The sequence below is a fragment of the Haemaphysalis longicornis genome, unplaced genomic scaffold (genome assembly GCF_048455015.1).
Source record: "Haemaphysalis longicornis isolate Haplotype H1 unplaced genomic scaffold, Haemaphysalis longicornis Haplotype H1 scaffold_3, whole genome shotgun sequence".
Lineage (NCBI taxonomy): Eukaryota > Metazoa > Arthropoda > Arachnida > Ixodida > Ixodidae > Haemaphysalis > Haemaphysalis longicornis.
The window spans coordinates 231966945-231992692 of record NW_027526335.1 but is presented as its reverse complement, the minus strand read 5'-3'; the positions used below and the strand labels follow the sequence as shown (position 1 = coordinate 231992692).

At 48.8% G+C, this 25748-nt stretch overlaps 2 protein-coding genes across 2 annotated transcripts in view; one reads left to right on the top strand and one right to left on the bottom strand.

Annotated features, from left to right (window-relative positions):
• Positions 1-25748, top strand: part of LOC144176046 (cytochrome P450 3A24-like) — a 148008-nt gene that overhangs the window by 31613 nt on the left and 90647 nt on the right. The window contains exons 3-5 of the mRNA XM_077705166.1: positions 5822-5915; positions 18543-18595; positions 22774-22870. Coding sequence (XP_077561292.1) covers positions 5822-5915; positions 18543-18595; positions 22774-22870 — 244 coding nt within the window. The remainder of the gene's footprint in view (positions 1-5821; positions 5916-18542; positions 18596-22773; positions 22871-25748) is intronic.
• On the bottom strand, positions 8440-14068 carry LOC144173782 (uncharacterized). Its single transcript, XM_077702048.1, has 3 exons — positions 12560-14068; positions 11325-12145; positions 8440-8514 (listed from the first exon to the last, which is right to left on the bottom strand). Exons 1-3 carry the CDS (start codon positions 13788-13790, stop codon positions 8440-8442), a joined length of 2127 nt encoding a protein of 708 aa, XP_077558174.1. The 5' UTR covers positions 13791-14068.

Below are 25748 nucleotides of genomic sequence, written 5' to 3'. Positions count from 1 at the left end.
TTCAATCAAACGCGTTTTCGAGTTTCTCACCGACGTAAAACTTTTACATCTCATTTCTTATCATGCATGTTGACAACCTGGCCCTTTACACCAGTCATCTTCATTACGTTGTGTTTTACTTTGTTTATTTTTACTAAAGTGTTCTTTTACTTCCATGTCACTTTCATGTAATCACTTTTGTTTGGCGCTCTTTGCCCTTAGTCGGCCTTGCGCCATTAAACTCTAAACATCATCATCATCATTAAGGTTATTCTCTCTCTCTCTCTCTCTCTCTCTGGCGGAGGGGACAGTGTGTATTGGAGCGGCCGTGAATCCCGCAGACCATATGAAGGTTTCATAAGTGCGGTTTTTTGAAGTGTGCATGGGATGTTAGCAGTTGCCGAAGCGTCTTCCTTTTTTGTGCTGCATCAATGTAAGTGTTGTGCGATAAGTCTGGCTCCCTCCTAAACATGGTTTACTTGAGCAAACCAATGCACATCGCCACGCTTAATGTCAGGCGATTTTCGTATCGGAAACGTCAAAATCAGGTGTATCAACTCGTAACAGATGAGGATTTGGACATCGTGGCCTTGCAAGAGACCAAGGTAGGGAGGGAGGACCAGACGGATAGTGTGGTGCGGCCCTTTATTGCGCGATATGATGTCTGCGTGTCGCATGCGGTCGGGTTTTAGATGCGACTGCATCTCATACACTCGCCTTGTCCATGCAGCGTCGGCGTTGTTGTCGTCCGCCCCTCCCCCATTCTCCTCGCCGCGCGAGCTGCTCTCTCCGCCGCTCACCCCCTCCCCTCTCCGATGCCCCTCTCTCGTCCACACCACTCCCCCTGCACTATAAAAAAATAATAGTTAGCGGCGCCCGGTTTCGATCCCACGACCCTGTGGGCGGAACGCGAGGTACATGGTGCTCTTCCCACTGCGCCACAAAACCGAGACAGAATGAAATGCTACGAACGCGCCTTATATCCTTGATTCATTCAAACTATGTCAAGAAGCTACTGATACAACGCATGATGGGGCAATGATTAACACTTGCAATAAAAGAAAGAAGCTCCCACTTACAGCAACAATGATGGAGTAAAGGTCGTTGCGACAGCGAAGCCCCAAGCATACAACTTAGAGAGATTGACCAAGATTGGCCAACAAAACATAATAATAATCATAAAACATAACAATCATACGCGTTCCCGACACGTTTCACGCGATTTCAGAATCATGACAACGGAAACACCAAGTTGACCCCACGATGCGTCGCATCTACACAGGGTTCCCCTGGCGGCGAGGTGGGCGCAATTTTTGCGGCTTGAGCACTTTTAATTCGGCGAAGTTTTAGGGGCCGCTCTAAAGACCTTCACCGCCTCGGAAAAGGGGCGGTATGTTTTGCGCTACTTCGAATTTTGTAACAATGTATGGCGTCTAATGTGTGTCTACGGCCCCCCAATACAGCCGAAAGGAAGGCTTTCTTTGAAGAAATGCGTCCATGGTGTGAGACGGAAAAGATCTTAATTTTAATGGGCGATTATAATTGTGTTTCCTCAGCGCACGACAAAAGCAGCACGACCAATTTCAGAGACGCCAGTACGGCGGTACTAAATGAGATAGTAGCCAGCTGCGACCTGGAAGATGCAGGTGATAGCATGAGCAATGCAGGCACCGTTCACTATACACACTTTCAGGGCAATAGTCATGCGCGGCTCGACAGGGTGTATATTTCCGTAGAACTCGTACCTGAATATGGCAATTACGAAGTGACCCCAGTTTCATTTTGCGACCATTGTCTGGCGTCCTTAACGCTAGGCATGGCCGCTAAACGTGGAAACGCGTTCTCCTGGGGTTTGTGGAAAATGAACAATAAACTTCTACAAGATGACCGATTCGTCGAGGCCGTTGAAGTATGCGCACGGTCCTCATTGAGCAGCGCAGGCATGACGAACTTCATTCGGAAGTGGGAGTTGTTCAAACAAGAGATTAAGCTAAAATCCCTTGAACGTTCTTCCGCAATGAAGTACGACGACAAAAAGAAAGAAGCCACGTTACGAAGAAATGTCGACGCTCTTATTGAGGAAGAATGTAAATCGACGCGGACGTGCAGAAATGACATACAGAATGTTAAAGCACAGCTTGAGCTCTTAGATAAGGGAAATATTATGACGCGCTGGTTTGCGCAAGAGCAGAAAATAGGCTGCTAGTGGAGGCGTCGACCAAGAGAGCGTTATGCTCCGAGAAAAAGTACGCTCGCAGAAATACGATAGAGGAAAGAGAAAGCGAAGGCGTCTTGTACAAGGAACAAGCCAGCATAGAAAGCTCTTTTTGTAACTTTTATGACAACCTGTTCGCATGTCACACTATTGATGTCGTCGCGTTTAAAGACGAATTTATGAGATTGTTGCCACGCCTAAACAAAGAGATGTCAGCACTCCTCGAAACAGACATAACAAAAATGAAGTACGAAAAGCTATAGAAGAGTTGGGCCCAGGAAAGACGCCTGGCACCGATGGGCTAAGCGCTGCCTTCTATAAAAAGTTTAAAGATTGCCTAAGTCCGGTGTTGTGTACGTTATACGCTCAGACTTATCAGAATGGTGTGCTACCACCGTCTTTTCTTGAGTCGCCCACCATTTTTATTCCCAGGTCAGATGATACGCTAAACTACGAGCTATATTTGGGTATCGCCCAATAAGTCTCACTAATGTAGATTACAAGATTTTAACTAAACTTCTGGCTAGTCGCTTGCAGTCTGTCATTAGGGACATCGTTGGACCGCATCAAGCATGCGGCATAAAGGGGCGGTCGATAGTAACGAACATTCATACTGCTCGAAGTGTTCTTGAGTGTTGCGACAGCACTCAAGGTTCTCTAGCAATGCTCCAGGTAGACCAGAGGAAGGCGTTTAATCAGGTATCACACGAGCTTCTTATAGAGATTTTGGAGCACATAAATGTAGGGGCTGTTATTCTCGAGGGAGTGCGCATGGCCTATAGTAGCTGTTCAACTAGTCTTGTTTTCAACAAGTCACTCAGCAAAGCAGTGCAGGTTCAACGCGGCGTACGTCAGGGTTTCCCGTTGTCCCCATTGCTTTTCTGTGTATGTGTAGAAGCGTTGTGTTTGAGTATTGTTGGAAGCAAAACCATCAACGGCTTTCGACAACAGTCGTGTGAGGTGCGCGTGTTGGCCTATACTGACGACATTGCACTTTTCTTTGTTGATAAAAGCAGCATTAGCGGTGCTGTAAAGACACTAAAGGCCTTCTGTAAATACAGTGCCAGCAGCGTGAACTGGCAAAAAAGTTTAGGGTTCTGGCACGGCCAATGGGATGAAGCCCCGGAGGTGTTTGAAAACATAAGCTGGCAGACGACGCCAACCAGATACTAAGGTGTGCCTCGCGAAACCTACGAGGGCAGCGATCCGTATTGGCGCAGACAGACAGCTGAATTGCACGATAAAGGAGAAAAATGGCAAGGCAGTGGGCTCTCCATTTTTGCTGGAGCCTCAGTTTGCAATGTGTTTTTGATAAGCAAAATATGGTACGTGCTCCAGGTGTTACACTGCTCGCGTGCGCATGCGCAGTCGTTGCACCGCGTTTTCGCAGTGTTGATTTGGGAGTCCACGTGGGAAAAAACGAGTTGAACGAACTTGTTTCGGCGCGTGCGTCGCGGGGGCCTTTCCTTGTCTCATTTGTTTTTGCGACAGGTTGTCAATCGTTCTCTCTTTCTCCGGGATGTACAAGACCCCTTTGTGCGTACTGTTTGCCAAATGAAGTTGTCTGTGATGTTGCCTGATTTTGTTATAGCGTCAGCACGTTTCCCTGTCCTGACAATGAAGGGCTGCTTCCGTGAAGATGTTCAAGCGACCAAGTTTTTACGTGCCCGCTTCACGCTGGAATAATTATCTAGCGTAACGGGGAAAAGGTTGTATAATGATCTCGCCGACTCTGTATTACCAGTTCCACTGCACCGGTCAATGTACTGTGCAGGGCCAGGCCAGGATGTGCTTAAATCCGTGAAATCTATGGCGGTACCGCCATGGGTTAAAACGTTCTTTTTCAAACTCCACGCGGGTGTCCTACCCGTCAAAACATGGTAGAAAGAGAAAACATTGTACGTTCCATGGGGGGTCGACTGTTATCCGTGAAAAAAGCCGGAGACAGTAGAACACGTGTTTTTAGAATGTTAGGACGGGATCTTCGTTAAGGACATGCTTCACCGGATTTAAAAGAAAGATTTTCCTCTAGACGCCTACGGAATCAGGTTTATACCCATCGAGAATGACGGCGGGTTGCCGTACGATGTGGTGATGGTTTTGACCCTGCAGCGCATTTGGAAATCTCGCATGGCTATACGCCACCGCGATGTTGATGCTAAGCGTTCCAAAGAATACTTTGGAAAGAGTGTTCGTTTGGTTGTAGAGGTTTGGAAGACTCAGCCTGACCCCCCGGAATGGCTTCCAGTAATGAATTCGTTGACAAACCTTGAACAGTTTTAGCCCTTTGCTGCTAGCAAAAGACTGTTCGCAGTTTCATCAGTGTGTGTTACTGCTTTGTGTACTTCTTTTCCTTGCTTTGTGTGCTTCTTCTATGTCAGAGTATGGCAATAAAAAAAAAAAAGGTCGTAGCCCAATCGGTAAGACGGCTGGCACTAACTCTGTCTGGGCTACCAGACACAGGTTGGAATCCTGGCGGTGCTTGTGTGATTTTTTGCAATTTTAAATGCTATGCCCACGGACGCGGACGGACCTAAGGTACTCCACACCTAAACATCCACAAAACAATCATAAACTGCGGCAATCAATGACAGTGGGCATGGCAGAAGCAAAATGCATCGATTCTAAGCCTAAATGGAGTGGTAGTCCCTCACCTGCCGCAAAATAAAGAAGGGGTTCCTTAGATGCATTGTGGCCGGGCTTGCGCTGTGACCACGAAGTCTTTGTGAAACGAAATGAAATGTGCCTATAATGATAAACATTCAGCGTTTATAACTAAGATACCGCCTCTACCGCTGTGCGCAAGTTTACGACACCAATTTATAAGACTCAAATTAAAAAGATAACAAGCGGACAGATTGAGTATTCAGAATTGTTCCGTTGAATGAAAGTGGCCACTAACGTAGCGTTGACGTGGGGCGGGCTGCTCGCTATTAAAAGGGCCACAAGGAGAAAATACAGGTTCGGTTCATTACAAAGGCTGTTTTGTCGTGTCCTGATAACAAAGATAGCATTTTTGTTGCGAACAACAAATGAATTCTTGCGATATGAAAGAAAAGATGTTCAGCAGTGGCAACTCCCCAGCCACTTTCCGGCGATTTTTCTATGACGTCACAAAATCTGGTCTGTATATTTAGCGGCCGCAGATCTAAGCCACCGCCAAAAAACGAGGCTGGGAGATTGTAGTAGGGTCTCCAGGTTCGTTTCGTCGCGTCACTTGAATGCTAACACGCAGTTAACGCAGTGATAAAAATGTTTTTAAAGCCCACATATAACACGTCACTCCCGCCCATGTTCGGTCACTATGGCGCGAAATTTGAAGGCTGTTCAATATTTCCTGCTTTTTTGGGTAAAGAACATATTTGATGGTTGAAATGGAGCTGGGTGAGCTACCCAAGTGTAGATCTCTCAAACTGAACACAGTTGTATTTTGACCCCATGGCCCCCTCAAGCATGTGTGTCCAAACCACCTTTCCACCTTTCTGGTTTGATATGTGAGATTCGTTTCATTGCGTTGGGTTTAAAAATGAATGCGATATTTTGGAGCAATAAAATATGGTTATATTTTTTTAAAAATGTACATGTTCAGAAAAAAAAAAAGGAAATTGATATCATTTTCTTTTCCAGTTATGCTTGCCGGCGCAGAAACTATTGGAAAAATCAGAATGTTGTGCATGAGGACTTTACACTGATAATGGGCCCAATAAAACGGTTTTCGGAGGTAAGGTTGTTTCATTGTTCTGACAATCTGCTGCAGCAGCGTCGGTTTGCTGGTGGTGTGACAGATTTTACCCACTTTTGTGAACTCATGTAAACATAGCTTCCACTAATACTGCCATCTTTTGGGCCCCCGGCGAGGTTCTATATGTTACCACTGCAGTGTACACCTACCAGTCATTTTTGATTTCTATTGCATTGACATACGACTTTCTGCTCTCTTGTGCTTGATGAAACCAAAGAAATAAGTGAATATTTGGAGCACTTACGAAGGACGGATTTGCACCTAAAGGGGCAGAAAAAATACCGCGTGTCGTCGTCTGGGGGACTCAGTGAGTGCAAAAAATACAAACATGAATCCTAGGAGTGATCAAGCCGGCGGTATAGGAAGAGAGTACACAAGGGGATATCATAAGCAAGGTGCGCCCGACATTAATCAATTCTTGCGCAGTCGGCAGCGTCAGGAGTGTGATATTTAGTGTGTACGTAAGGAACCAGAGTTGTTCTGCCACCTTGACTCCTCATGGCTTTCTTGGTATGTTCAGTAACCTACCAGCCTTGACTTACTTGTCCAGGCTTGCATGGCACATAAGTGCGCGTAGCCTTGAGGCAGCTTCTTTGAACAACGGAGCTGCAAAATCTTGTGCTTGGTCCGTTGGCGTTAGAAAAAAAAATTGGATCCAATCCACGCTGTTAAGGTGATTGGAAAGCAAAGCTTTAAGCGACACCCACAATTGCCCATGCAACGTCACTTGAATACACACATGTGGCTCTACAAAGAGTGAAACCAGAGATTCTGCCAGCTGTTACCTGATATTCCCGGGGGTGGCGTCCGGAACGCAGCAGCGTCGGCAAGGGCCGGGCTAGAGCGGCAGACGCCACCGCTGTAGCCCAGCCGTGGGTCGGCAGAAAGCGGAGAAAGAAGCTGCGCGTCGTTTGAAGGGTGAGACAGCGGAACCTAGCCATCCTGACGTGATAGCTCGGACACATGCGCAGACACAGAAACTATTCGGCCTGTGAGCTTAGTGATCCTCATTTATACCGATTTAAACTAGTTAGATTAGTAAGTTTGAAAATTGCGAGAAAGCTGAGGGAACTTTTATAATCGCTATTTATCAGAACCAGTTGCTCCTTTCGCCTTTTAACCTCTTAAAGCACAACCGAATTGGTATTCCCCAATTTAGAAAACGGAGTCCCATTCGTGCCAAGCAGTGCGCAAAAGGTAGCGTTTCTCTAGCGGCCAGATGTCTGTATGTGGTCTCTACATTTTATTTTCCCGCCATGCAAACCAATCCTTAATGTGTCTTTTGCGTAAGACTACTTAATTCGGTCGGGTCCGGGTTACCCGGGTGGTGCTGTCGAACAAGTTAATCAAGCCGTGCGAAGGAAGCGTGCAATGGGCTTGACGAGTGTGGACTGATGGGCGAGTTGGTATTTCGACATTCTTGTATTACAGCGCGCTACAAACAGGACACAGGGAAGGACGCAGACACAGCGCTGACTAACAACTGAGGGGTTTATTGGGAAAGTGAACATATATACAATGCAATGAAACACAAAACCAATATCAAGTGTGAACAAAGTATGCACTCTCATCTCATTGACGGTTGGCCAGAAATTTTAGTTCTTGTTCTGATAGGGCTACAGAAGGCATGCTGATGCACTTGTCACTCTGCCGATGAATTTCGAAGGGCTCGATGATTTCTCGGGTGATCTTATGATTTCCTTTTCCTATCAGCTTGCACTTATCGTACTGTGGTTTGCACACGCACTGCTTACACTGGGCGGCTAGGTGCCCTTCCGCGACAAGCTTTTCTACTTTGTTGTGATGCTCCCGAAGCCGGTCGTTGATACATCTTCCCGTTTGTCCTATGTAGCTCCTCTTGCAGTCCAAGGGCAATGAGTATACTACTTCCTCATATGTTCACTTTCCCAATAAACTCCTCAGTTGTTAGTCAGCGCTGTGTCTGCGTCCTTCCCTGTGTCCTGTTTGTAGCGCGCTGTAATACAAGAGCGCAATGGGCGGGAAGCTGCGCCAAAACAGGCCCAAACAAAACAACCGTCGCTGAAGCAGACGACAAAGCCGTCTCGCGGACGCGCCCGCCGGTGTGAGCGGGCACCTGCGCGTGGGGAACGCTGGGTAATGGCGCCCATCCGCCGCGCCATCTACACTGTGCTCGGATAGTGAACCCCCCTCCCCCCTTACCAGCCGTGTTGGGAGTTTCTTGTCGCGCACGCCACGAAAAAACGTTGCCTGGTAGATGTAGAAACCATTTCTTTAAAAGAAAGGAACTGGTGCACGCGTTGTTAGCTCCCACAAAGAGCGCATGGCTTTCCCCACTAGGGAATATCAGTGTGAGTGTGGATATCGCAGTTTTAAGTCTAATGGTGTGTCATGGAGGAAAGAAAGCTTAGTAGAGGCCCTGGCAACACTTCTACTGCACCCGGAAACGCCATTTCTGTAGGCTGTCCTATTAAGGCAAAGCTTCACAACTTCTGTCCCGCAGTTTCGCGGCGGATGCGCACGTTCACCTTTTGACCGCAGGCACACCCCCTGGAACCCATTCCTTGAAGCGCATTGCGTGATTCGCCGGGCACGCTGCCTGCGCCACGCAAAAGTCCCCGTTTTCAGTCGTTTTGCCTAAGTAGCGGGGGCGGACGCGACGGAAGCGGCCGCTGAGCTGATCGGCAGCCAACCAACCCCACAGCCTCCCACGCATGCGCCGCTAAGTCATCTCGGACTACGTGAATCGTCTTGCGCCGTGTTCGCCGTGAAAGAGGAACGCCGCGTTCTAACTAAATGAATGCGAGCCCGAGCCCCCTTCTGTGAGCGTTGCACGGGACCGAAGGGCTTTGAGCCATGGTCGGCAATACAGCAACATCAAAGGTTAACCAAGCGAAACCAAGGCTGAACCAGATGAAGCCACGCTTTTTCTTGGCATACCGAAGGTTAGCTGAGGTAATCCGCGGACATTTTTTTTGCTTGTGTCCGCCTTTGCTCGCTCCACTGTCGTCTACTTCGTTAACAGGGTTACCAGCGCGAGCAGACGGGGACACGGAACGAAGAGACGACAGGACAGGTCGCTGAAGTCGTTTCTTCCTTCTGCGTCGCCATCTGCGGGCGCTGGTAACCCTGTTAATATGCATCAGCAACTAGCCCACCAAGCCATCCTCGTCTGCTTCGTCTTTGCCCGCCAGCCACTGGCTACCGGATGAGCCACGCCGTGACGTAGGGCATAGGTGGGCCGGCCTTCGGCGCCGTTGCAAGGACGCGGTTGCCATCGGCCTAGAATGGCTGCGGAAAATGGCATCTCTTCTTCCACACTTCTCCCAATGCGCCGGTGGCTAGCGGAGCCTTTGATAAGCCTTCTTTCCTCTATGGTGTGTCTAAACTCGTTGTTTATTTGTCAAATTTGCATGCTTTGACGGAGCGATTGATGAATCAGGTGCTCTGTTGGAAAGAAGACCCGTGGGAATTTTTGGGATGTGCTGGAAATGATGCGCGTGTCGGCGCCGTCGGGATCTGTTTTGGAATTCCAGTACTTGTGAAGGCCTTTTATTTACGCAATCTTTTCAGTTTTTAAGAGCGAATGCTCTTTATAAGCCACCCCAAACCATCCACCGCCGGCGGCGGCGGCGGCGGCGTCGGCGGCGTCCGCAGTGCTCCTCTATATTTAAGAAAAAAACAGCATCCGGCGCCAGGTTTCGATCCGAGGACTTTGCGGGCCGCAGCCCGACGCTCTACCGAATAAGCTACGGACGCGACGCTGATATCGGTGTCAGAACGCGCCTTATATCTTTAACGAACTCAAACTACGTCGTCAGCGGCGTGCGTTGCCGACTCAGCGGCGTTATAGCGGCTTGATAACGGCGTGGTGTACACGTGATACTACAAACCCGATGGAAGAGATGGAAGAGAAGGCGGCGAGGCGGTGGGCTGCGGGGGCCGAGCGCAAGCGCCGCAAGCGGGCCGACAACCGTGCATTCGCACTTTCACATTCTCCCCCTCGGGGAAATGCGGGGGAATTTTTGCTGTAGGTTACAGGGCACATCTGCACAAAACGCCCCAAAAACAGATAATCGAGTCATTTGGTTCAACACCTTTTTATCCCCTGCCTTTGAGGGTTACACTATATGCAGATAGATCAAATGGTGTGTGTTGCGTAACACAAAATTTGTTTGCAACCGAGGACCAAGTTCATAGTACAACTCAGCTTTGTTAAACTAAGTAATAATAATTCCTTTATTTTCCTTCCTTAGAGATAAGTGAGGCAAGGAAAAAAATTGGCCGCGTATCTGCTCCCTTCGTTGCAAATGCCGTCAAAAGACGATAGTCTTTATCGGCTTTTGCGAAGTAAATGCCTCCCTTCGCTTTCTTGCTCACCTCTCATGTTGTTCCTCTTGAGTAGCGCTCCTCCCAAGGTAAAGATGCCAAAGGTTTGCTTAAATCACTTTAAATTTCCCGCGTTCCACTGCTCCAAACCGGGTGTCTCGATGAGAACGCTGCCGTGCGGCGGAGACGCGCGTTAATCGAGGCGCTCTACTTCAAAGTTTATAGAACCGCGTTTCCCTACTCCACGTGCGTTGCAAGCAGAACGTGGAACCTATCTAGTGGAACCTTGAGTAACTCTTGCCACTTGATTTCTTCAAATGCCGCCAGAAGCTATATGGCGCGGGCGACAGCAGGCGACGGCGGAGTGATATTTTCTTCTTCAGTTGATAAAGTATTTAATCTCGCCAATATCAAACATGTACAATTTTTTATAAAGGAACGCTGCAAATATCACTTCTGTATCAATTTGTTGCCTTATATATGCGTAATGACTTGTTGTTCTTCAACAATATTGACAAGTATGAACATTACACCGGACTTAGACGGGCGCATTTAGCTGTGACTATATAAGACTATTGCGCAGGCATTAAATTACTTTGGCCGGGTGGCTGAATCGAGTCACAGACAGACAGACGGACACACATACAGACAGAACAAAATTTCTGGGTTTAAGTAGCCCAAGAAGAACTATCGTCTTTAAAAAAGCGGTATGAACAGCTTGACTAGCTCCCCCCCTGCGCCCCCGAAGTTGAAGTATTGTTGTTGTAATATGTATTTATTAATCCTATATACACTCCGTGCCTTGACCTTCGTCATCGCCGGAGGGGGAGATGGGGGAAGGGAGTTGGAGGAAGGGGGGGGGGGTGGGTGTCCCGACTAAATATGGTCCTGTACGGCGGCTTCTCGAACATATACAAGAAGAGAGTCGAGGACCATCTTCCTGTGTTCTGTAGACCCTTCGGGATGGGTCCACTCCCGCAGCGTTTGTGGCCTGACTTGAAGAGGAATGAGCGCATGTGCGCGGTTTCTCTGGTCCTTCAAGGCAGGGCATCTCCATAGAAGATGGTCAAGGTCAGCGACTTGTGTGCTGTCAGGTGATTCGCAAAGTTTGCAGGTACCGTCGCCGGGGTGTAGACGAAAGCGTGCCATGATGTGCGGCGTTACGGCAGTGTTCGTCCGAATGCGTCGGAGTGTGACCGTTGCCCACCGGTTGTAGCCGGATGGGATAGGGTCATCCTCTTCGGGTAGACGAAGTCGAAGCGCTGCACGTCGCTCAGCACGTGCTTTGGCGATGGCTTCCTCGTAGTCATACCCTTCCTCTTCCGACTCGTCGGGCAGCAGCTCCAAAGATGGAGGTGTCGACGCTTGGAGAGCGGGGAATACGTTCGTCGGTCGCGAAGGGGGTTTCTGGCAATTATCGGGGTTGGAAAGCATCTCCCGTGCTGCCTCGTGTGCCTCCTCGTTGCCCGGTATCCCGTTATGGCCAGGGACCCAGCGAATTGTAAGTATGCGGCCGAGTTGTCGAAGGTCTCTTGCGACCGCACGAATTCTTGCGACCGTCCGACTGCGCGTGTTATTTTTTCCGCATTCTCTCACGGCTTCCTTGGAATCCGTGTAGAGAAGGAAGGTGGTTGGTGCCTCAGTCGGGCTTGTGGCGGCAATTCTGTGCGCTTCTTCCGTCGCTAGTAGTAAGGCCCTCAGTTCCGCTTCCTTCACAGATGGGGTACCACGGAGAGCCTTGGCTCCTTTAGTTTTGGTCTTGTCGCAGTACCACGCTATGGCGACCTGATCATCTTGAAGAGCTGCGTCAGTGTAAATCCTGTGCACCCCTTCGTAGTCGTCGGTACGCTGGAGCTCTTTCAGGTGTGTCGTTGCTTTTCGTTGGCGACGTGTCGGATGTGCTGCGCTTGTGTTTTTGGGCATGGGCCGGTGATTAACGGTGGCTATTTGTTTCCGTGGTTTCGGTGGTTGGTAGATCGGAGGTTTCTTGTCCAGCGAGTGACCAAGTTGACGAAGAATGGCCCTGCCGGCTTGAGTGCTTTCGAGGCGTAGTAGTTGTGAAGCTCCTAAGTTTTCAGCTCTGTCTTCAATGGTGTTCATTCCTGAGTGAAGGTGCAGGTTATAGACCATTGCGAAGCGAGGAAGACCAGAGACAACCCGCATGGCTTCGCGGTTAAGGTATTCTACAGACTCTTGTTGTTTTTTTGTGAGTCTATAGAAGTTATACCCGTACGTCGCTTTTGGAACCAGCAGGCCGTTTACCGAAATGCGAAGAACGCGTTCATCGGCGCCCCACTTCATTGAAGTAATCCGACGGATCAGGGAAAGGGTGCTTTTCCACGTAGCGGTCAATTTCTTGAGCCACGTGGTGGCGCCCCCATCCTCGTCTATGTCAAGACCGAGAATGCGAACACTAGGTCGTTCTTGGATTGGTACTCCATTCATGGTGAGCTTAAACTGGCTCTTTATGTTTTGTTTGTGTAGCCGTTTGTTTGCCACTACTACAAAAACAGTCTTCTCGGGAGATGGAGCGAGTCCTACCTCTGTTAAGAAAGAAGAGATTGTGTTCAGACCTTGCTGCATTGCTTGTTCTTGTTCGCCTATAGAGCCTCCCTTTGTCCAAAGCGTGGTGTCGTCTGCATAGATCGTGAAACGCAAGCCTTCAATCTCATCCAGGAGTGGGGGAAGGTCAGCCATGACGATATTAAATAGCGTTGGCGATAAGACTGAACCTTGAGGTACTCCGACGCAGTTTGCTGTTTTGGGGCCGAGTGTGTCACCAACCCGTACTCGATAGTGGCGGTCTCGCAGGAAATCTTGTACAAAGGCGAGTGGCTTTCCGTCCAGTCCTCGGTTGCGTGCGCCTTGGATAACGGCCTCATGAAGTACGGAGTCGAATGCTTTTTTTACGTCGATGGCTACCACTAGACGGGGATCACATGATGAGGTGTTAGCTATAACATCCTCTGAGAGCAATTTTAAGCTGTCTAGAGTAGAAAGGTGCCTCCGGAACCCCGTTTGACGTGGGTGAAGTTGGCCTGTTGTTTCTAAATGCCACTGAATTCTTGCGAGAACCATACTCTCCATAAGTTTCATAACATTAGAAATCAAAGAAATGGGTCTCAGATTCTCTATTTGCGTGAGAGGCTTGCCAGGCTTTGGAATGGGTACAACCCACGATTCCTTCCACTCATTAGGCAGCACAGAAGATTCCCAGATAGCATTGAACCAGTCAAGGAGTTGCTCCTTGTGCGCCTCAGGCAAGTTGCGAAGGGCCGAGTAAGTGATCCCATCTGGACCAGGTGCGCTCGTTATTTTGGTTTCCTGAAGAGCTGATAGAAGTTCGGCCATTGTAAACGGGTCATTTAGACTGGTGTTCATTTCGGGAGGCGTCGTGCGGGGGAGAAACGGCGCTCTTGGATTCACCCCTAGCGGGGGTTGTGGGAAGAAAAGTTGGCCTGCCTGGATTGCAAGATCGGTCTCTGTGATGCCCAGTCGAAGAGCTATGTTCTGGCCCGCCGTTTTGTTCTTTCTTTTGTCCTGCATACCACGAAATGTTGTCCAGACTTTGCTGAGCCCGGTCTGCGCATTGAAGGCGGCGCAGTGCCGATGCCAGTTATCCCGGGAGAGCTGCAAGGAGTACTGGCGTGCCTTCGCAGTTGCTTGGTTAAGGCGCGATCGAAGCAGAGGTGTCCTCCCTCCTTTGCGAAATTGCTGGAACGCTTGCAGACGGCTAGCCCATAGATTTAGCAAATGTAGGTCGGGGGTGGGTGCACCGTCTTTGACTAAAACCGATGTTGTGGCTTCCCGCAGAGCAGTACCTATGCGTGTGTAGATGGGATCTGCAGGATCGGTTTCATTTAGGATGGTACGAAATGTATCCCATTTTACGAAAGTGGTCTGTCGTTTCTCTGGTATCGCTTGCAATGCTTGAAGTGTTATCCATATCGGCAGATGGTCACTTCCGAGTGTGTCTGGTCTGGTCTGCCAAATGCCTCGAAGGTTGGGAGAAGCCCAAGTAAGGTCCGGTGTCGTGTCTCGCTGCGACGCAAACGCTGCTATGCGCGTAGGAACTTCAGGGACGCTGAGGAGTTCTAAGCGTGTATGCCGCATAGCAACAAGCAGCTGGGTTCCTCTGCTGTTGTTTCGGGGATATCCCCAAGTGGTGTGGCAAGCGTTAAAGTCCCCACCAATAAGTACTGAGTGACCTTGTAGGGTCTGCATGAGGGAGTTGACCCATGTTGCGTCTTGTTTGCTGCGCCCCATGGGTCTCCAGTATACAGAAACAAATGTAACCGTCTACCCCCGGAGCTGAGTCCTCACCGCTACGACTTCCCGATTCGGGTCACACAGATGGATGGTGTCCAGCTGAGTTTGCGGCACGAACTTGGCGACAAGAACGGCAGCTTGAGCGTTGAAGACATCTGGCTGCGATGTGTCACCGTTGCTTCGCCCTCTGTGACTTTGTCGAATAACAGAGGTTGTATACACATTGAATCCCCTCAGATTAATATTAGGAGTGTTTGTTTCCTGTAGAAGCAGGATTGTTGGCCTCTCGTTTCTTGCGAAGCGTTGGTTTAGCTCAGCGGATCGTGTGGTCAGCCCGCGGCAGTTCCACTGCATCACTGTCACAGGGTGACCCGATCCGTGGCGCTTACTTGTCGGACGCAGCATTACGGTGCACAGTACTGGCGCCTTCGAGGACCTCAGTGGTCATGGTTTGGCTTGCGAAAGCAGCCTGAGAATCGAGACACGTGCCCGCGACAAGGTGGGATTGGCCTGATAGGGCTTCGCGGAGGAGTTGAGGCAAAAGTTCCACAAGGGCCTTCTGTATTCCTTCCGCAATGATGGTTTTAATGGTGGTTTGTATCTCGAAAGAGATTATGGCTCTAACTGCTTTCAGTATTGATTGGCGTAAGAGCGATTGTTGGTGAGTGAAGTCCACCCGCAGCTGTTGAATCTCACGGCGAGGTCCGGCCTGTGAGATCTGTGCCACCGGTGGAGGCGCCGAAGAAATTGAAGTTGAACGTGATCCTTGCGGTGACGATTGCGGTTCTTGGGCCTGACGTATGCCCTTTGCGTTGCTACGGTCATTTACCAACTGTGGCGCCGAAGTAAGCGCAGGGTCCTCAGCTGTAACGCCGGATGGTGGGGGGGCCGCTGGTGCTTCTCGCGGTGACACTGACGCCGAAGGGTTTGGTGGTAATGGCGGATAGTGAACCGATGAGTCTCGTGGTGGCGGTTCATGGCGCCCCTTCCAGCGTGAAGTGACGTTCGATGGTTATTTTAGTGCCGGAGGCGGATCTGTGCTTTGTGGTTGTGACGACTCGGGTGGTACCGGCGCCGACAGGTTTGTGGACGATGTCGAGTGCTGTCTCGTGCTGTTCTGAGGGGTTGAATCCCGCCCTCCTTTTTGGCGCATGGTCTTGTTAGGAGGTATCCGTGATTCATCAATGTGCGTAGAAGCCCTAAACGGTCGGCGACGTGCCTGTCTGGCTCTGATGCCTTTGTTTGCTTCAATGCGCTTCTTACAACGGGGATCCGTTGCTACGTGGGAGCCACCGCAGTTTTTGCACTGTGGTGAACTACCCGTGCAGTCCGAGATGCCATCGGCGTGTTCCTTGCCGCACTTGGCACAACGAGGGTGTTGAGAATTCGGGCAGATGTCTGCCTTATGCCCAATGTCATGACACAGGTTACATATGACTGACTTTGGCGTGTACGGAGCAACTGCCATCATGCAGTTGTAATAGAGGACATAACGTGGTGGTCTCTTGCCTTCAAAAGTAATGAGGGCTGTTTTTTTACCCATCCGTCGTGCCGCCACGATCCAGTGGGTACGGCACGAAAGGTTGTGTAGAAGTTCCTCTTCAGGATCGTTTGGGTCTATTCCGTATATTACGCCGCGAACTTGGCCCCCAGAACGGGCCTCGTAGGCTTGCAGAGGGATTGTTGACGTTGAGATGCCGATCTGCGTAATTCCAAGGAAGATGTCTAACACATGTGGTTGCCAAATATCGATGGCTAACGTGTTAGATGCCTTTAGAATACGAATTCGGTAGGCTCCAGGCGAAATGGCTAGCGGTAAAGCCTTGGTGAGGCCAAGGTGAATGTCTCATGGCGAATAGTCCGAGAGGCAGTGGTGTTCTCGTGGCCTGAGAATCACAGTGTGCTGCGGCGTCGCAGGGAGCGTGCTCTTCGCCGAAGCAGCACGCGGAGCGGTTGGCGCGACTGCTCTTTTTCGGCGTTGAGTGACGTCTGTCCACGCGCCACCCGCGAGCAGGTCTTCGTCGGTTGGCGCACGTGAGCTCCACGAAGCTTGCAGCTGTGGCAACATGGCGGCGCCTAGCTGTTCGGAATTAGGCTTAGCATAAAACGTGGTCTTGTGGTGATGAGGCCTTAAAGGCGTGGAAGGGCGAAATAACTTAGGCGGTTGAGTAGGTCCGGTAAAGAAGTCACTTGCCTGGACCGTTGTTTGGAGCTGGAAGCCAACGACGGTGTGGTTTGTTGGGGTGGTGGTGACGGCGGCAGCGGTTGTCGTCGTCGTAGCGGAAGGGATTTCGGCACTGGGTGCCACCGAAGTGTCCATTTCGTTGGCTTCTCCGGGTGGAAAATGTGCCGATGGTAATGGTGATGGCATGGTAGAGTTCCGAGGTTGCTCACCACATGACGCGGTAGTCACGTTCACATTCATTGTGTTGTCGGCAGCACAGCCCACACAGAAGCGTCACGGCGAAGTTGGCGTGGTCCGTAAAAAGTCCTTGGTTTTGGTGAAACCTTGCTACCCGGTGGCGTAGGGCAACTTCCGTGAATTGAATAGTAGTTTCTGGGGGGACTAAGCCCCCCCAAAAAGCACACAGAGTCGAAAAATGCAGAGCTTGATGCAAGCGCCGAAGTTGAAGTAGAATAGGATTCTAGGAAGCGTACAGGGCAAACATGAAACAGCACAAATAGGAGAATTTCGGCGCACGTTAAAGATCGCCAGGTGGTCAAAATTAATCCAGAGCCCTCCACTACGGCGCGCCTCTTCGCCTGTGTTGCGTCGGCGTGTTAAACCGTATACAATCAATCAATCAGTCAATCAATCAATCAATCAATCAATCAATCAATCAATCAATCAATCAATCAATCAATCAATCAATCAATCAATCAATCAATCAATCAATCAATCAATCACAAATAAGAGAAAAAACATCTCCAACAAGAGGAAAACAGACAATTTGCAGTTTTTGCAAAGACAACAAGCGCGCAACAGTCTCGGGTACACACTTTTTTCATGTTGTCATCACAATAACAGAAATCGCGCCGAAGTTCTGGTTAAACACTTGTCTCCATGATTTCCGGGGCATAAAATAAAAATAAAAAATCAATGAACACTTAAGTTCGCATCGAAGAGTATATTGCGGTTGCTATGCGTAGGCGCAGGAAAAAACATGAACGACCAGAAGCGATTACACGATTCAGGAGAATTCATTAAAAAAAAAGAATGTCCGCAAGTCCATGTTTGCTGTCGTTTTGAGGTTAGTGTTGTTTGTGTGACAAACATTTAGCAGTTGACGAAGGTTTGCTTGTAGCATTCGGGTTCCGTATTTTGTTTCTGCAAACACTATTTTTCTCCATTTTATTAGTGCTGATGTAATACGCAATAATGTTGGGGGTTACGGAAAACAACTGTCTTTTATAATAGGTTCTTTTTACAAACGGGATCTTTTATAACAAGTTCGTCTTACAATTCACGGCGAAGCGATATGAATAAAAAGGGTATATTTTGGGGGGGGGGGGGTGAAACAGAATAGCTTCAGTATTATTTGTGTTTAGTTTAAGGGCATTGTACTTGCTCCGTTTACTTAGTTCGGCCAGGGCGTTATTTGCGCTGTAGTGAGGCTTAAAGGTGGTGCACGAGAAAAAGAAACTGTGGTGTCGTCGGCATATACATGAGATGTACCAATAAATTATGCGGTTTTATCTATATTAATGATGTCGTTAACGTATAAGTGCACGAGTAGCGGGCCAAGCACACTGCCTTGCAGGACGTCAGATAATAACGGATTAACTTCTGATGAATGGCCGTTAAGGCTGACATATTGACGCCGGCTTCCCAGAAAATACTTGAGAAACGCTAATGCAGTACCATGGAATCCTCACAACTCCAATTTTTTCAATACTATCGTGTCCATTAGGGGATCAAAAGCCTTTCTTTAGTCTATATGTATTCCTGTAGCCATGTGTTCATAACAACCGTGACAGAATGTATTAAACAAACCGTTAATTTCTTTTTTTCTGTACCTTTTATTTCAGCCACGCTGCCTCACTGACGAAGCAAGATATAAAAAAATGGGACGACTTTTCGGGTAAGCTGTCTTTTGATTTTTCGGTTATCCGTGTTTTTCAGTTAAGCCGCATTGAATCTATTGCTGCATGTTTTAGTTAACTGGCCGCAATACGGTCATCTTTATGGTCATCAATCATCACCTTTACGGTCATCAATCATCTTTATTGATCCGTTCAATGTTTGTTGTGTACTCATTTTTTCTACTTACCCCACTCCTCTCTGTAACGCCTGAACGGCCCTGAAAGTAAAATAAATGAAATGAAATGAAATAACTTTATCGCAACATTTTCTTTGAGCAGTACCAATAAAACCATTGCCATATTTATTTTGTATCTCACTCAAAGCCTGTTTATTTATGTGAGGCAGCCGATCAAATCTTACCCTGCGCAAGGATTAAGAACAACCTTCAGGCGTGATTGGGCTATGCTTGGTAAGACGAAAAGGTCGCCAGTTACGCAGGTAGCAATCACACCCGCACGTGTGCTGTCAACAAGACTGCGGCATTTTATGAGAAAGTAGCGCAAACTCTCTTCCCCGCGCTGTTTCCTCCTCGCCCGCCTCTCTCGGCCGCCATTAGTGAGCGACTAACGCGGAGTGCGCCGCCGGACCGTTTCGTTTTGTGTGCGAGGCGCGTTGAAGTGCTTGTGTAAAACGCAACAGTTCGGGACGTAAATTCACAACGGTGTTCACAGATATTGTGTAGGAAGAACAGTTTGTGATTGGTCAGTGTCTTAGCTATCCTACTGCGTTTTGAGGGGAATAAACTGTGCGCTTGTGCCCGCCTATTTCAATCTTCTTTTGTGGTATCTCACGGAAAATTTAATCTGGGAGCGTTTCAGGAGATCAAAGACCTAGCATTTATACATTTTTGTTCAGTTCACTTATGTGCGAAGGGCACGTCAAAAAGTTAAAATGAGCGTCAGCAGATTTATAACCCCAGAACCGTACTAAAAGTTAGAACATGCACGCCTACTTTCAGAATGGGTTGTCTGCAGGGACGTAGCCAGGAGGAGGGGAGGGGGGGGGGGGGGTTAGGACCTTCTCCGAAATTTTTTCCAGGCAGCACGTAAAGAAGACCTAGTGCTCCTTTCGCCAAAACTCCTCCCGTCCAGTACCCCTTAAACGCTCCCGAAAAAAATTCCTGGCTGGGGCCCTAGCTGGTCGTGTCTACAATTTGCTCAAAAATACTGAAACCGTTCAGTGGGAGGAAAGCACTTTTATTGCCTATGCAAATGTTCCATTCTAAGCAGAATCGGCGCCGCATAGATCTGGAACAAACGTTTTGTTACTACTCCCTGTATATTAAAAACAAGCTGTTCTATTTAGTGGACGCGTTTCGAAAAAAAATTGCATCAATCTATGCCGCTACATGGAAGAGAATTTTATTGCCTACATACGCCCAGCTTTAATTTTTTTAAGTTCCAAAATATACTCACGTGTGGTCCCATTTCCGGTTCAGTTTTAAAAAAAATGTTTTTGTTCCCCTGTGTACGCGCGCATTCTTCACCTTGCTTTTACTGGTGACTTATCCGTTGTCCTTAGTTCATGGCAACTAATGCTGACATTCTTGTTGTTAAAACAGGACATTTTGTTCCCAGCAGAGCATACACAGGGACTTTATCCTTGCTCAATTGCTAATAATTTCGAATGTCGGTGCTATTCCCTGTTATCAATGCCTCAGAATTATTTTTTGGATCACAGCTAATTTATGCTGCATCGCTCACGTCTGCTGAGGACCCTGTTCCGAAGGAACGGTTGAAAGATTATCTTGGAAATAATGTCTTATGGTAAACTCGCGAATGAACCCCCTCCTTCCCGTGTTCCCCACTGACAAGTACGCTCACAAAAGCACCCCAAAAATAAACAACTATAAAACATTACACTCTCTTATAATAAGTACACACGCATGCACCACATTCTTCATGAAAGTGCACAAAAATGTGATGAATTAAAATACAATCTTCGAACACAAATACCGACCACATAGAGTTCAAGCGAATAGAATATATTAAAAAAGGAGCTCACTGGTGAAACGTATTTTCTTGTGCTGAAAATTTTTGCACCTGGAAAAAAATCGCGAGCGCGAGATTTTGCAGTAAATGCCGTTGGCATTTTAGAACACCTGACCCAATGCGAGCGATCTAGACACGACCGTGCTGTCATTGTCACTAAATCGTGTGAGAAAGCGTCGACGGAAACGTTACGCTGTTTTTTTGTTTGTTTATTTCATTTAACCCGAAAGTCAGTATCAGCCTTACCTTCATATAAAGAACTTCGAGAGGCAAGTATTCATGAAGGAGTTTACAAGTGATTGCTTAACTTGGAAGTCCTTCCTAGGTGACAATCAAAGCTTTCTCTCCCGATGCAGTGCATGCATATCGCTCGCCGTTTAACGTTATTTTTCCCTCCTGCAACAACAACAGCTGATCGCCTTTTGTAATGCTACAGAGCAGCCAACGACACAGCAAGTCGGTATCACGATGCAGCAGACACCGCCTTGAGAAAGATGTACCTGCGTCTGTCTTCACGTGCAGCGCACATGCGCGCTCGTCGTCCTACGCTCCCTAATAGCGTCGCTATCCGGCCGCCCGAACTGTGGCTCTTAGTGCCGGCCCGGGCGTCGCCATTAGGCGCCACCGGACCGTTTTCTGTTTTCCATAAAGTTTTAAATGCAGAGCATTTCAGTAACTCACGATGTCACCCGCGTTGACGTCCGTAGTCCGCACCGGACCCCTCCCTACTATATATAAAAAAAAATACTATCGGCGCCCGGTTTCGATCCCTCGACCCTGCGGGCGCAACGCAATGTACATGGTGCTCTACCCACTGCGCCACAAAGCCGACACAGAATGGGACGCTACGAACCCGCCTTATATCGTTGACTCATTCAAATTACTGCTGACGAGCGCTCTCTCGTCAGCAGTTGCCACAAGTGCAACAACATTAACGTAACGCAAACTACTTAACGTCGTGCGCCCCCGGAAATGCTCTGCATTTGATCGTTCCCCTCGCGAGGGGGATGTTTCACTGCGTCTTCTCTCGGTCGCGGGACCCGTGGCGCCATCTAGCGGAGGCGCGGCACAACTCGTAGCACTTTCTTTGAAAAAGCGCCTCGAAAGCGCGGCAAATATGAAATAGGGATGACGCGCTTTCGAGGCAATCCGCCGACGCGGCTGCTTTGTGTACAGACTCGGCGGCGGGCGTCCCGGGATTCTGGTGCCGACGGAACCCCATTTTTCTTATAATTTTCATTTCCCGCATCACCGAATACGTCACCGCGGGAAGTTTGAAATCTTGAAGGTGGAGACGCCACGTGGTGCCAACCAGCTGAACTAGAAGCTTCCTGTCCCAGATTTCTGGATAGGAACGCTATTCATTGCGCGCCGGGCACGGATGGTGGGAGAAGGACGCCAAACAGACTCTTTGTTTTATGTTTCATGTTTCATGCGTGAATGCTTTATATTGGTAGTTCCAACGTTTCGCAGCATCTACTTGCTGTGAGGAACACCGCGGCTTCGAATGCGCGCCGTTTTACTATGTTACGCTGTCTAAACCTCATCTCTACTTCGGCATTCGATTACGGCAGCACGAGCATCGACATGGCAAATCCGGCCAGCTCGGCGAACGGGTTTTCGCCGCAGGCGTCCTTATAGGAGTGAACTTCACACGAGAACGACTGCGTGGACGATATTTGCTTCCAGTCCAGGAGGGTGATTTTGCTCCACTGGTTTTGATTTTTCTCTCTCTCTCGGTGAAAGGGAAACTCGCGGGTGTCATCGGCCACGTGTCGAGCCTCGTCCAATAGGGGAGCAGAAAAGGGCGATGGGGTGAGGAGAGACGTAGACGGCGGGGAGGAGATTCTCCTCTTTTTTTTTTTGCACAATGGTTTGCGCTACCTTTGAAACATACAGGGGCCTTAGGCCTTGCGGGACCACTGCGCCCTCTAAAGGTTTGTCTGGGAAGCTGTCTCCACTCCTCTGTGGCGCAGATGGACGAATAGGATCAACCTGCAACAGCTCCGCTGTTAAAAGGCAAAAACGGGACCAGTGTTGTGAGCATGCAATGTTGTGAGCATGCAATGTTGTGAGCATGCAATGTTGTGAGCATGTTGTGAGCATGCTTTCATCTTACTCGGCGGGCTATGCGATCATCAGAAACGGCGCAGCGTCACTGTATTGTTTTCTTTCTTAATTTCAGAGTTTACGAACTTGGAAAACCGACTTTGATAGTTGCAGACCCCGACCTAGTGAAGCAAGTACTAGTAAAGGACTTCCCGCTGTTGCCCAACAGGCGGGTAAGTCTATTATTTAAATACCTTTTTTTCGCAAGTAAAGCAGTAGCTTTACTGTAAATTTACTGGGTTAAATCTTGAGCCGAACGCGATGTTAAAGTTCGTGCTATTAAACAAAGGGAGTCTTTTTTCAACATCTCTGTTAGTGGTAATAAAAAATGTAAAATTTGACTAGCTTTGAAAAAAAAAATAAATCAGGTAGCCCATAACGTAAAAAGTGAATAGCCCTATCATGCAGTGAACAGTGAGAGAAACAAGGAGCGAAAAGATTCACCGGGCGCTCAAAAGATTGGAATGCATCGGACTTAAGCGATTGGAATGTGGAAGCCAGCGACCGTTCAACACTTCTTGGCGGGAATTAGTATTCCCGCCAGAATTAGTGTTCGACCTCAGTAGTCGTGTGATGAAGAAAAAAACGAGAAAATTGTGGTTGAACCCTCTTTCATAAGAATCGCTAAAACACGACAGTGAAAAGTGCTTTCACAGGAACAGTTGAATGTTAAAGGAACCTCCTTCATGTGCGAAGGGTTCTTCTGCCTGACCCCGCCAGACATAGTGACGCCGACACGCAAGAAACAAACAAAAAATAACCGGTTTATTCCGGGGCCACAAAGCTAAAAATTACATGCACAGGAGCAGCTTGTAACACATAACGGTCATGGGAGCAGCGCCAGAGCAGAGCCTTGCCTCAATTCACGGGCGTCCCCCGTACACGAAGGCGCTGGCATCGAGGCGCCAGCTGTCGGCATTCATTGCTGTCATGATGCGCTACTTCGCTTCGCCTCTCCTAGACGGCAGCCACATCTGAATAGCCACAGGGAAACACATGAAGTGCGTTAGTAGAACTGTTCCCAACACACTTCGTAGCGCAGTAGGTGGAGCGCCACGTACCTCTCGTTGTGGCAAGAGGATAGAGAGCTCGCGGGCTCGAATACGGGCGCCGGAGCGTCAATTCCACTTTTTCTGGCGACGTCACTTCCGTGGCGGATATGACGTCAATGAGATTTTGGTGTACCCTGGCATAAAACACTTTCGTGTTAAAACCCAGCATCTGATAATACCAACATCTCTTAATAAGGCGCCGGTGAACAATGGGAACCCCCTGCTCATGTGTTTTGGTAAAGATAAGGTTTGCTGCTGCTCCAGAAAGGGGAGGGGGTTTGACGTCATTGGGTGGCCCAGGCTAGGGAGAACCAACCAGTTCTCGCCCAAGACGACGAGCGTATGCACAAGGGCCCAGCATTTGCCGCCAGAGAAGCGGAGTGCAAGCGACAAGCCCGCCGAGACAACGAGGGACATTTCATACCCTCCCACATCAGCCTGTGCAGCGCTTTACAACAGCTGCGCTGGGCGTCCACTTTCGCAAGGGGGATCGCGTCCGTTTTTTTCCTACTCGCCGTTGATTAAACTGTCCAGTTTTCGCCTCTGGCTTTTCGTCGTCGGAAAGGAGGCACTGAAAAATAACAGAACTACGGGCCGCGACGTGCCGGTGATGCGGTGGTGTTTATATTTACAAAGATGGAGATGAGAGACAGACGAAGCCGTTCGTGCTATAGCTGCTCACGCGAATACTGGCACCGATGATGGTGATCTCATCAGTGCAGCAATGATGACACCTATAAAGTTTCTACAGGCACGTCTCCTCCAAGCCACTCGACAGTCACGATACCCACACCACCACCCGTTCGTGTACAGATGGTGGTGTGGGTGATTTATTACGAAAAGAGGAAAAAAAAAGAAAAGAACTGGCGATATAATTCAACTCAACGGGGAGTTCACCCTCATCCAACCCAGTCCAGGAGAAGGAGAGGGGGGGTCTCAAAGAATAGGAAGAGAAAGAGAGAGAGAGGAAAGAAAGAGGAGAAAGTGAGGAGACGCCTTAATCCGGTACACCCCACCCTCGCACCCGCATACTTCGTAATTATACGCCTCGAGCGCGGCCTGTAGGGGCGCCACTGAAATCCCCCTAGCGGCCCGTTTCGAAAGCAGGAGTGGGAGTCCCCGGCCCGCTCCCCCCTGTCGCCGTTGCTTTTGGGGCTCGTTCAAGACAGCGATTTACCGTTTGTCCCCGTTCGAAATACCGAATAACGTGGAGCAGGCACTCTGTTTGCAAGCCTGGTGGGTTCACGAGAGTATAAACGTTTATGACGCGATCTTAGAAAGATCTATATGAGCGCCGGGCGTGTGTCACAGGCCAGCGTCCCGAAGCGAGCATTTGCATGCAGCTGATTGCAATTCCGCTGCCCTGAAATTTAGTGGCAGTGTCTCTGTAAGCAGTGTTTCCTCCGATGGTCATGTTGCGGCCATACACACTATGATGTAAATGGACTTATGATGTAAATTACAAAATCCAGCGGAGCACTCATACCTGACAGCACGCAAATTACGCCTGCCAATATCACATATCAGATAGTGATCAGTACCATGAACAATCCAATGCAGCATAAATTTCAGAAACGGTACCAAAGAAGTATGATGGATAATGCAAAATTACACTCCGGGGTCAGCACACGACGACAAATTTAATGCTGCGTCGTCTTGTGCCGAGGTGAGCGCTCGCAAAGATTCCTCTGTTACATTTATCCTCCACGAGAAGCGCGAAGATGGGCTTATAGAGTAATCCGCGACCGCGACCAAACGCTTCTTCGAAACATCGTCGTATGACACAGGGAGACTGCAGAATCTAGCATAAACCGAAATCAGAGACCCTTGTCATATACGACACTCTTCAAACGAGCCCGTGTGTACGAGATTTCGACGCACGTTAAGGATCTTCAGGTGGTCAAAATTAATCCGGAGCCCTCCACTACGGCGTGCCTCATCGTCTCCGTTGCGTCGGCGTGTTAAACCCTGCAATCAATCAATCAACTCTTTCAACGAC

Coding starts and splice junctions, on each gene's coding strand:
- LOC144173782 (XM_077702048.1), bottom strand. CDS start 13,790: ATGCAGGACAAAAGAAAGAACAAAACGGCGGGCCAGAACATAGCTCTT. Junction 12,146..12,559: donor AAGCACCCTTTCCCTGATCC/GTCGGATTACTT, acceptor ACACAAGCGCAG/CACATCCGACACGTCGCCAA. Junction 8,515..11,324: donor AATCACCTGACAGCACACAA/GTCGCTGACCTT, acceptor TGCGTGGCGCAG/GCAGCGTGCCCGGCGAATCA.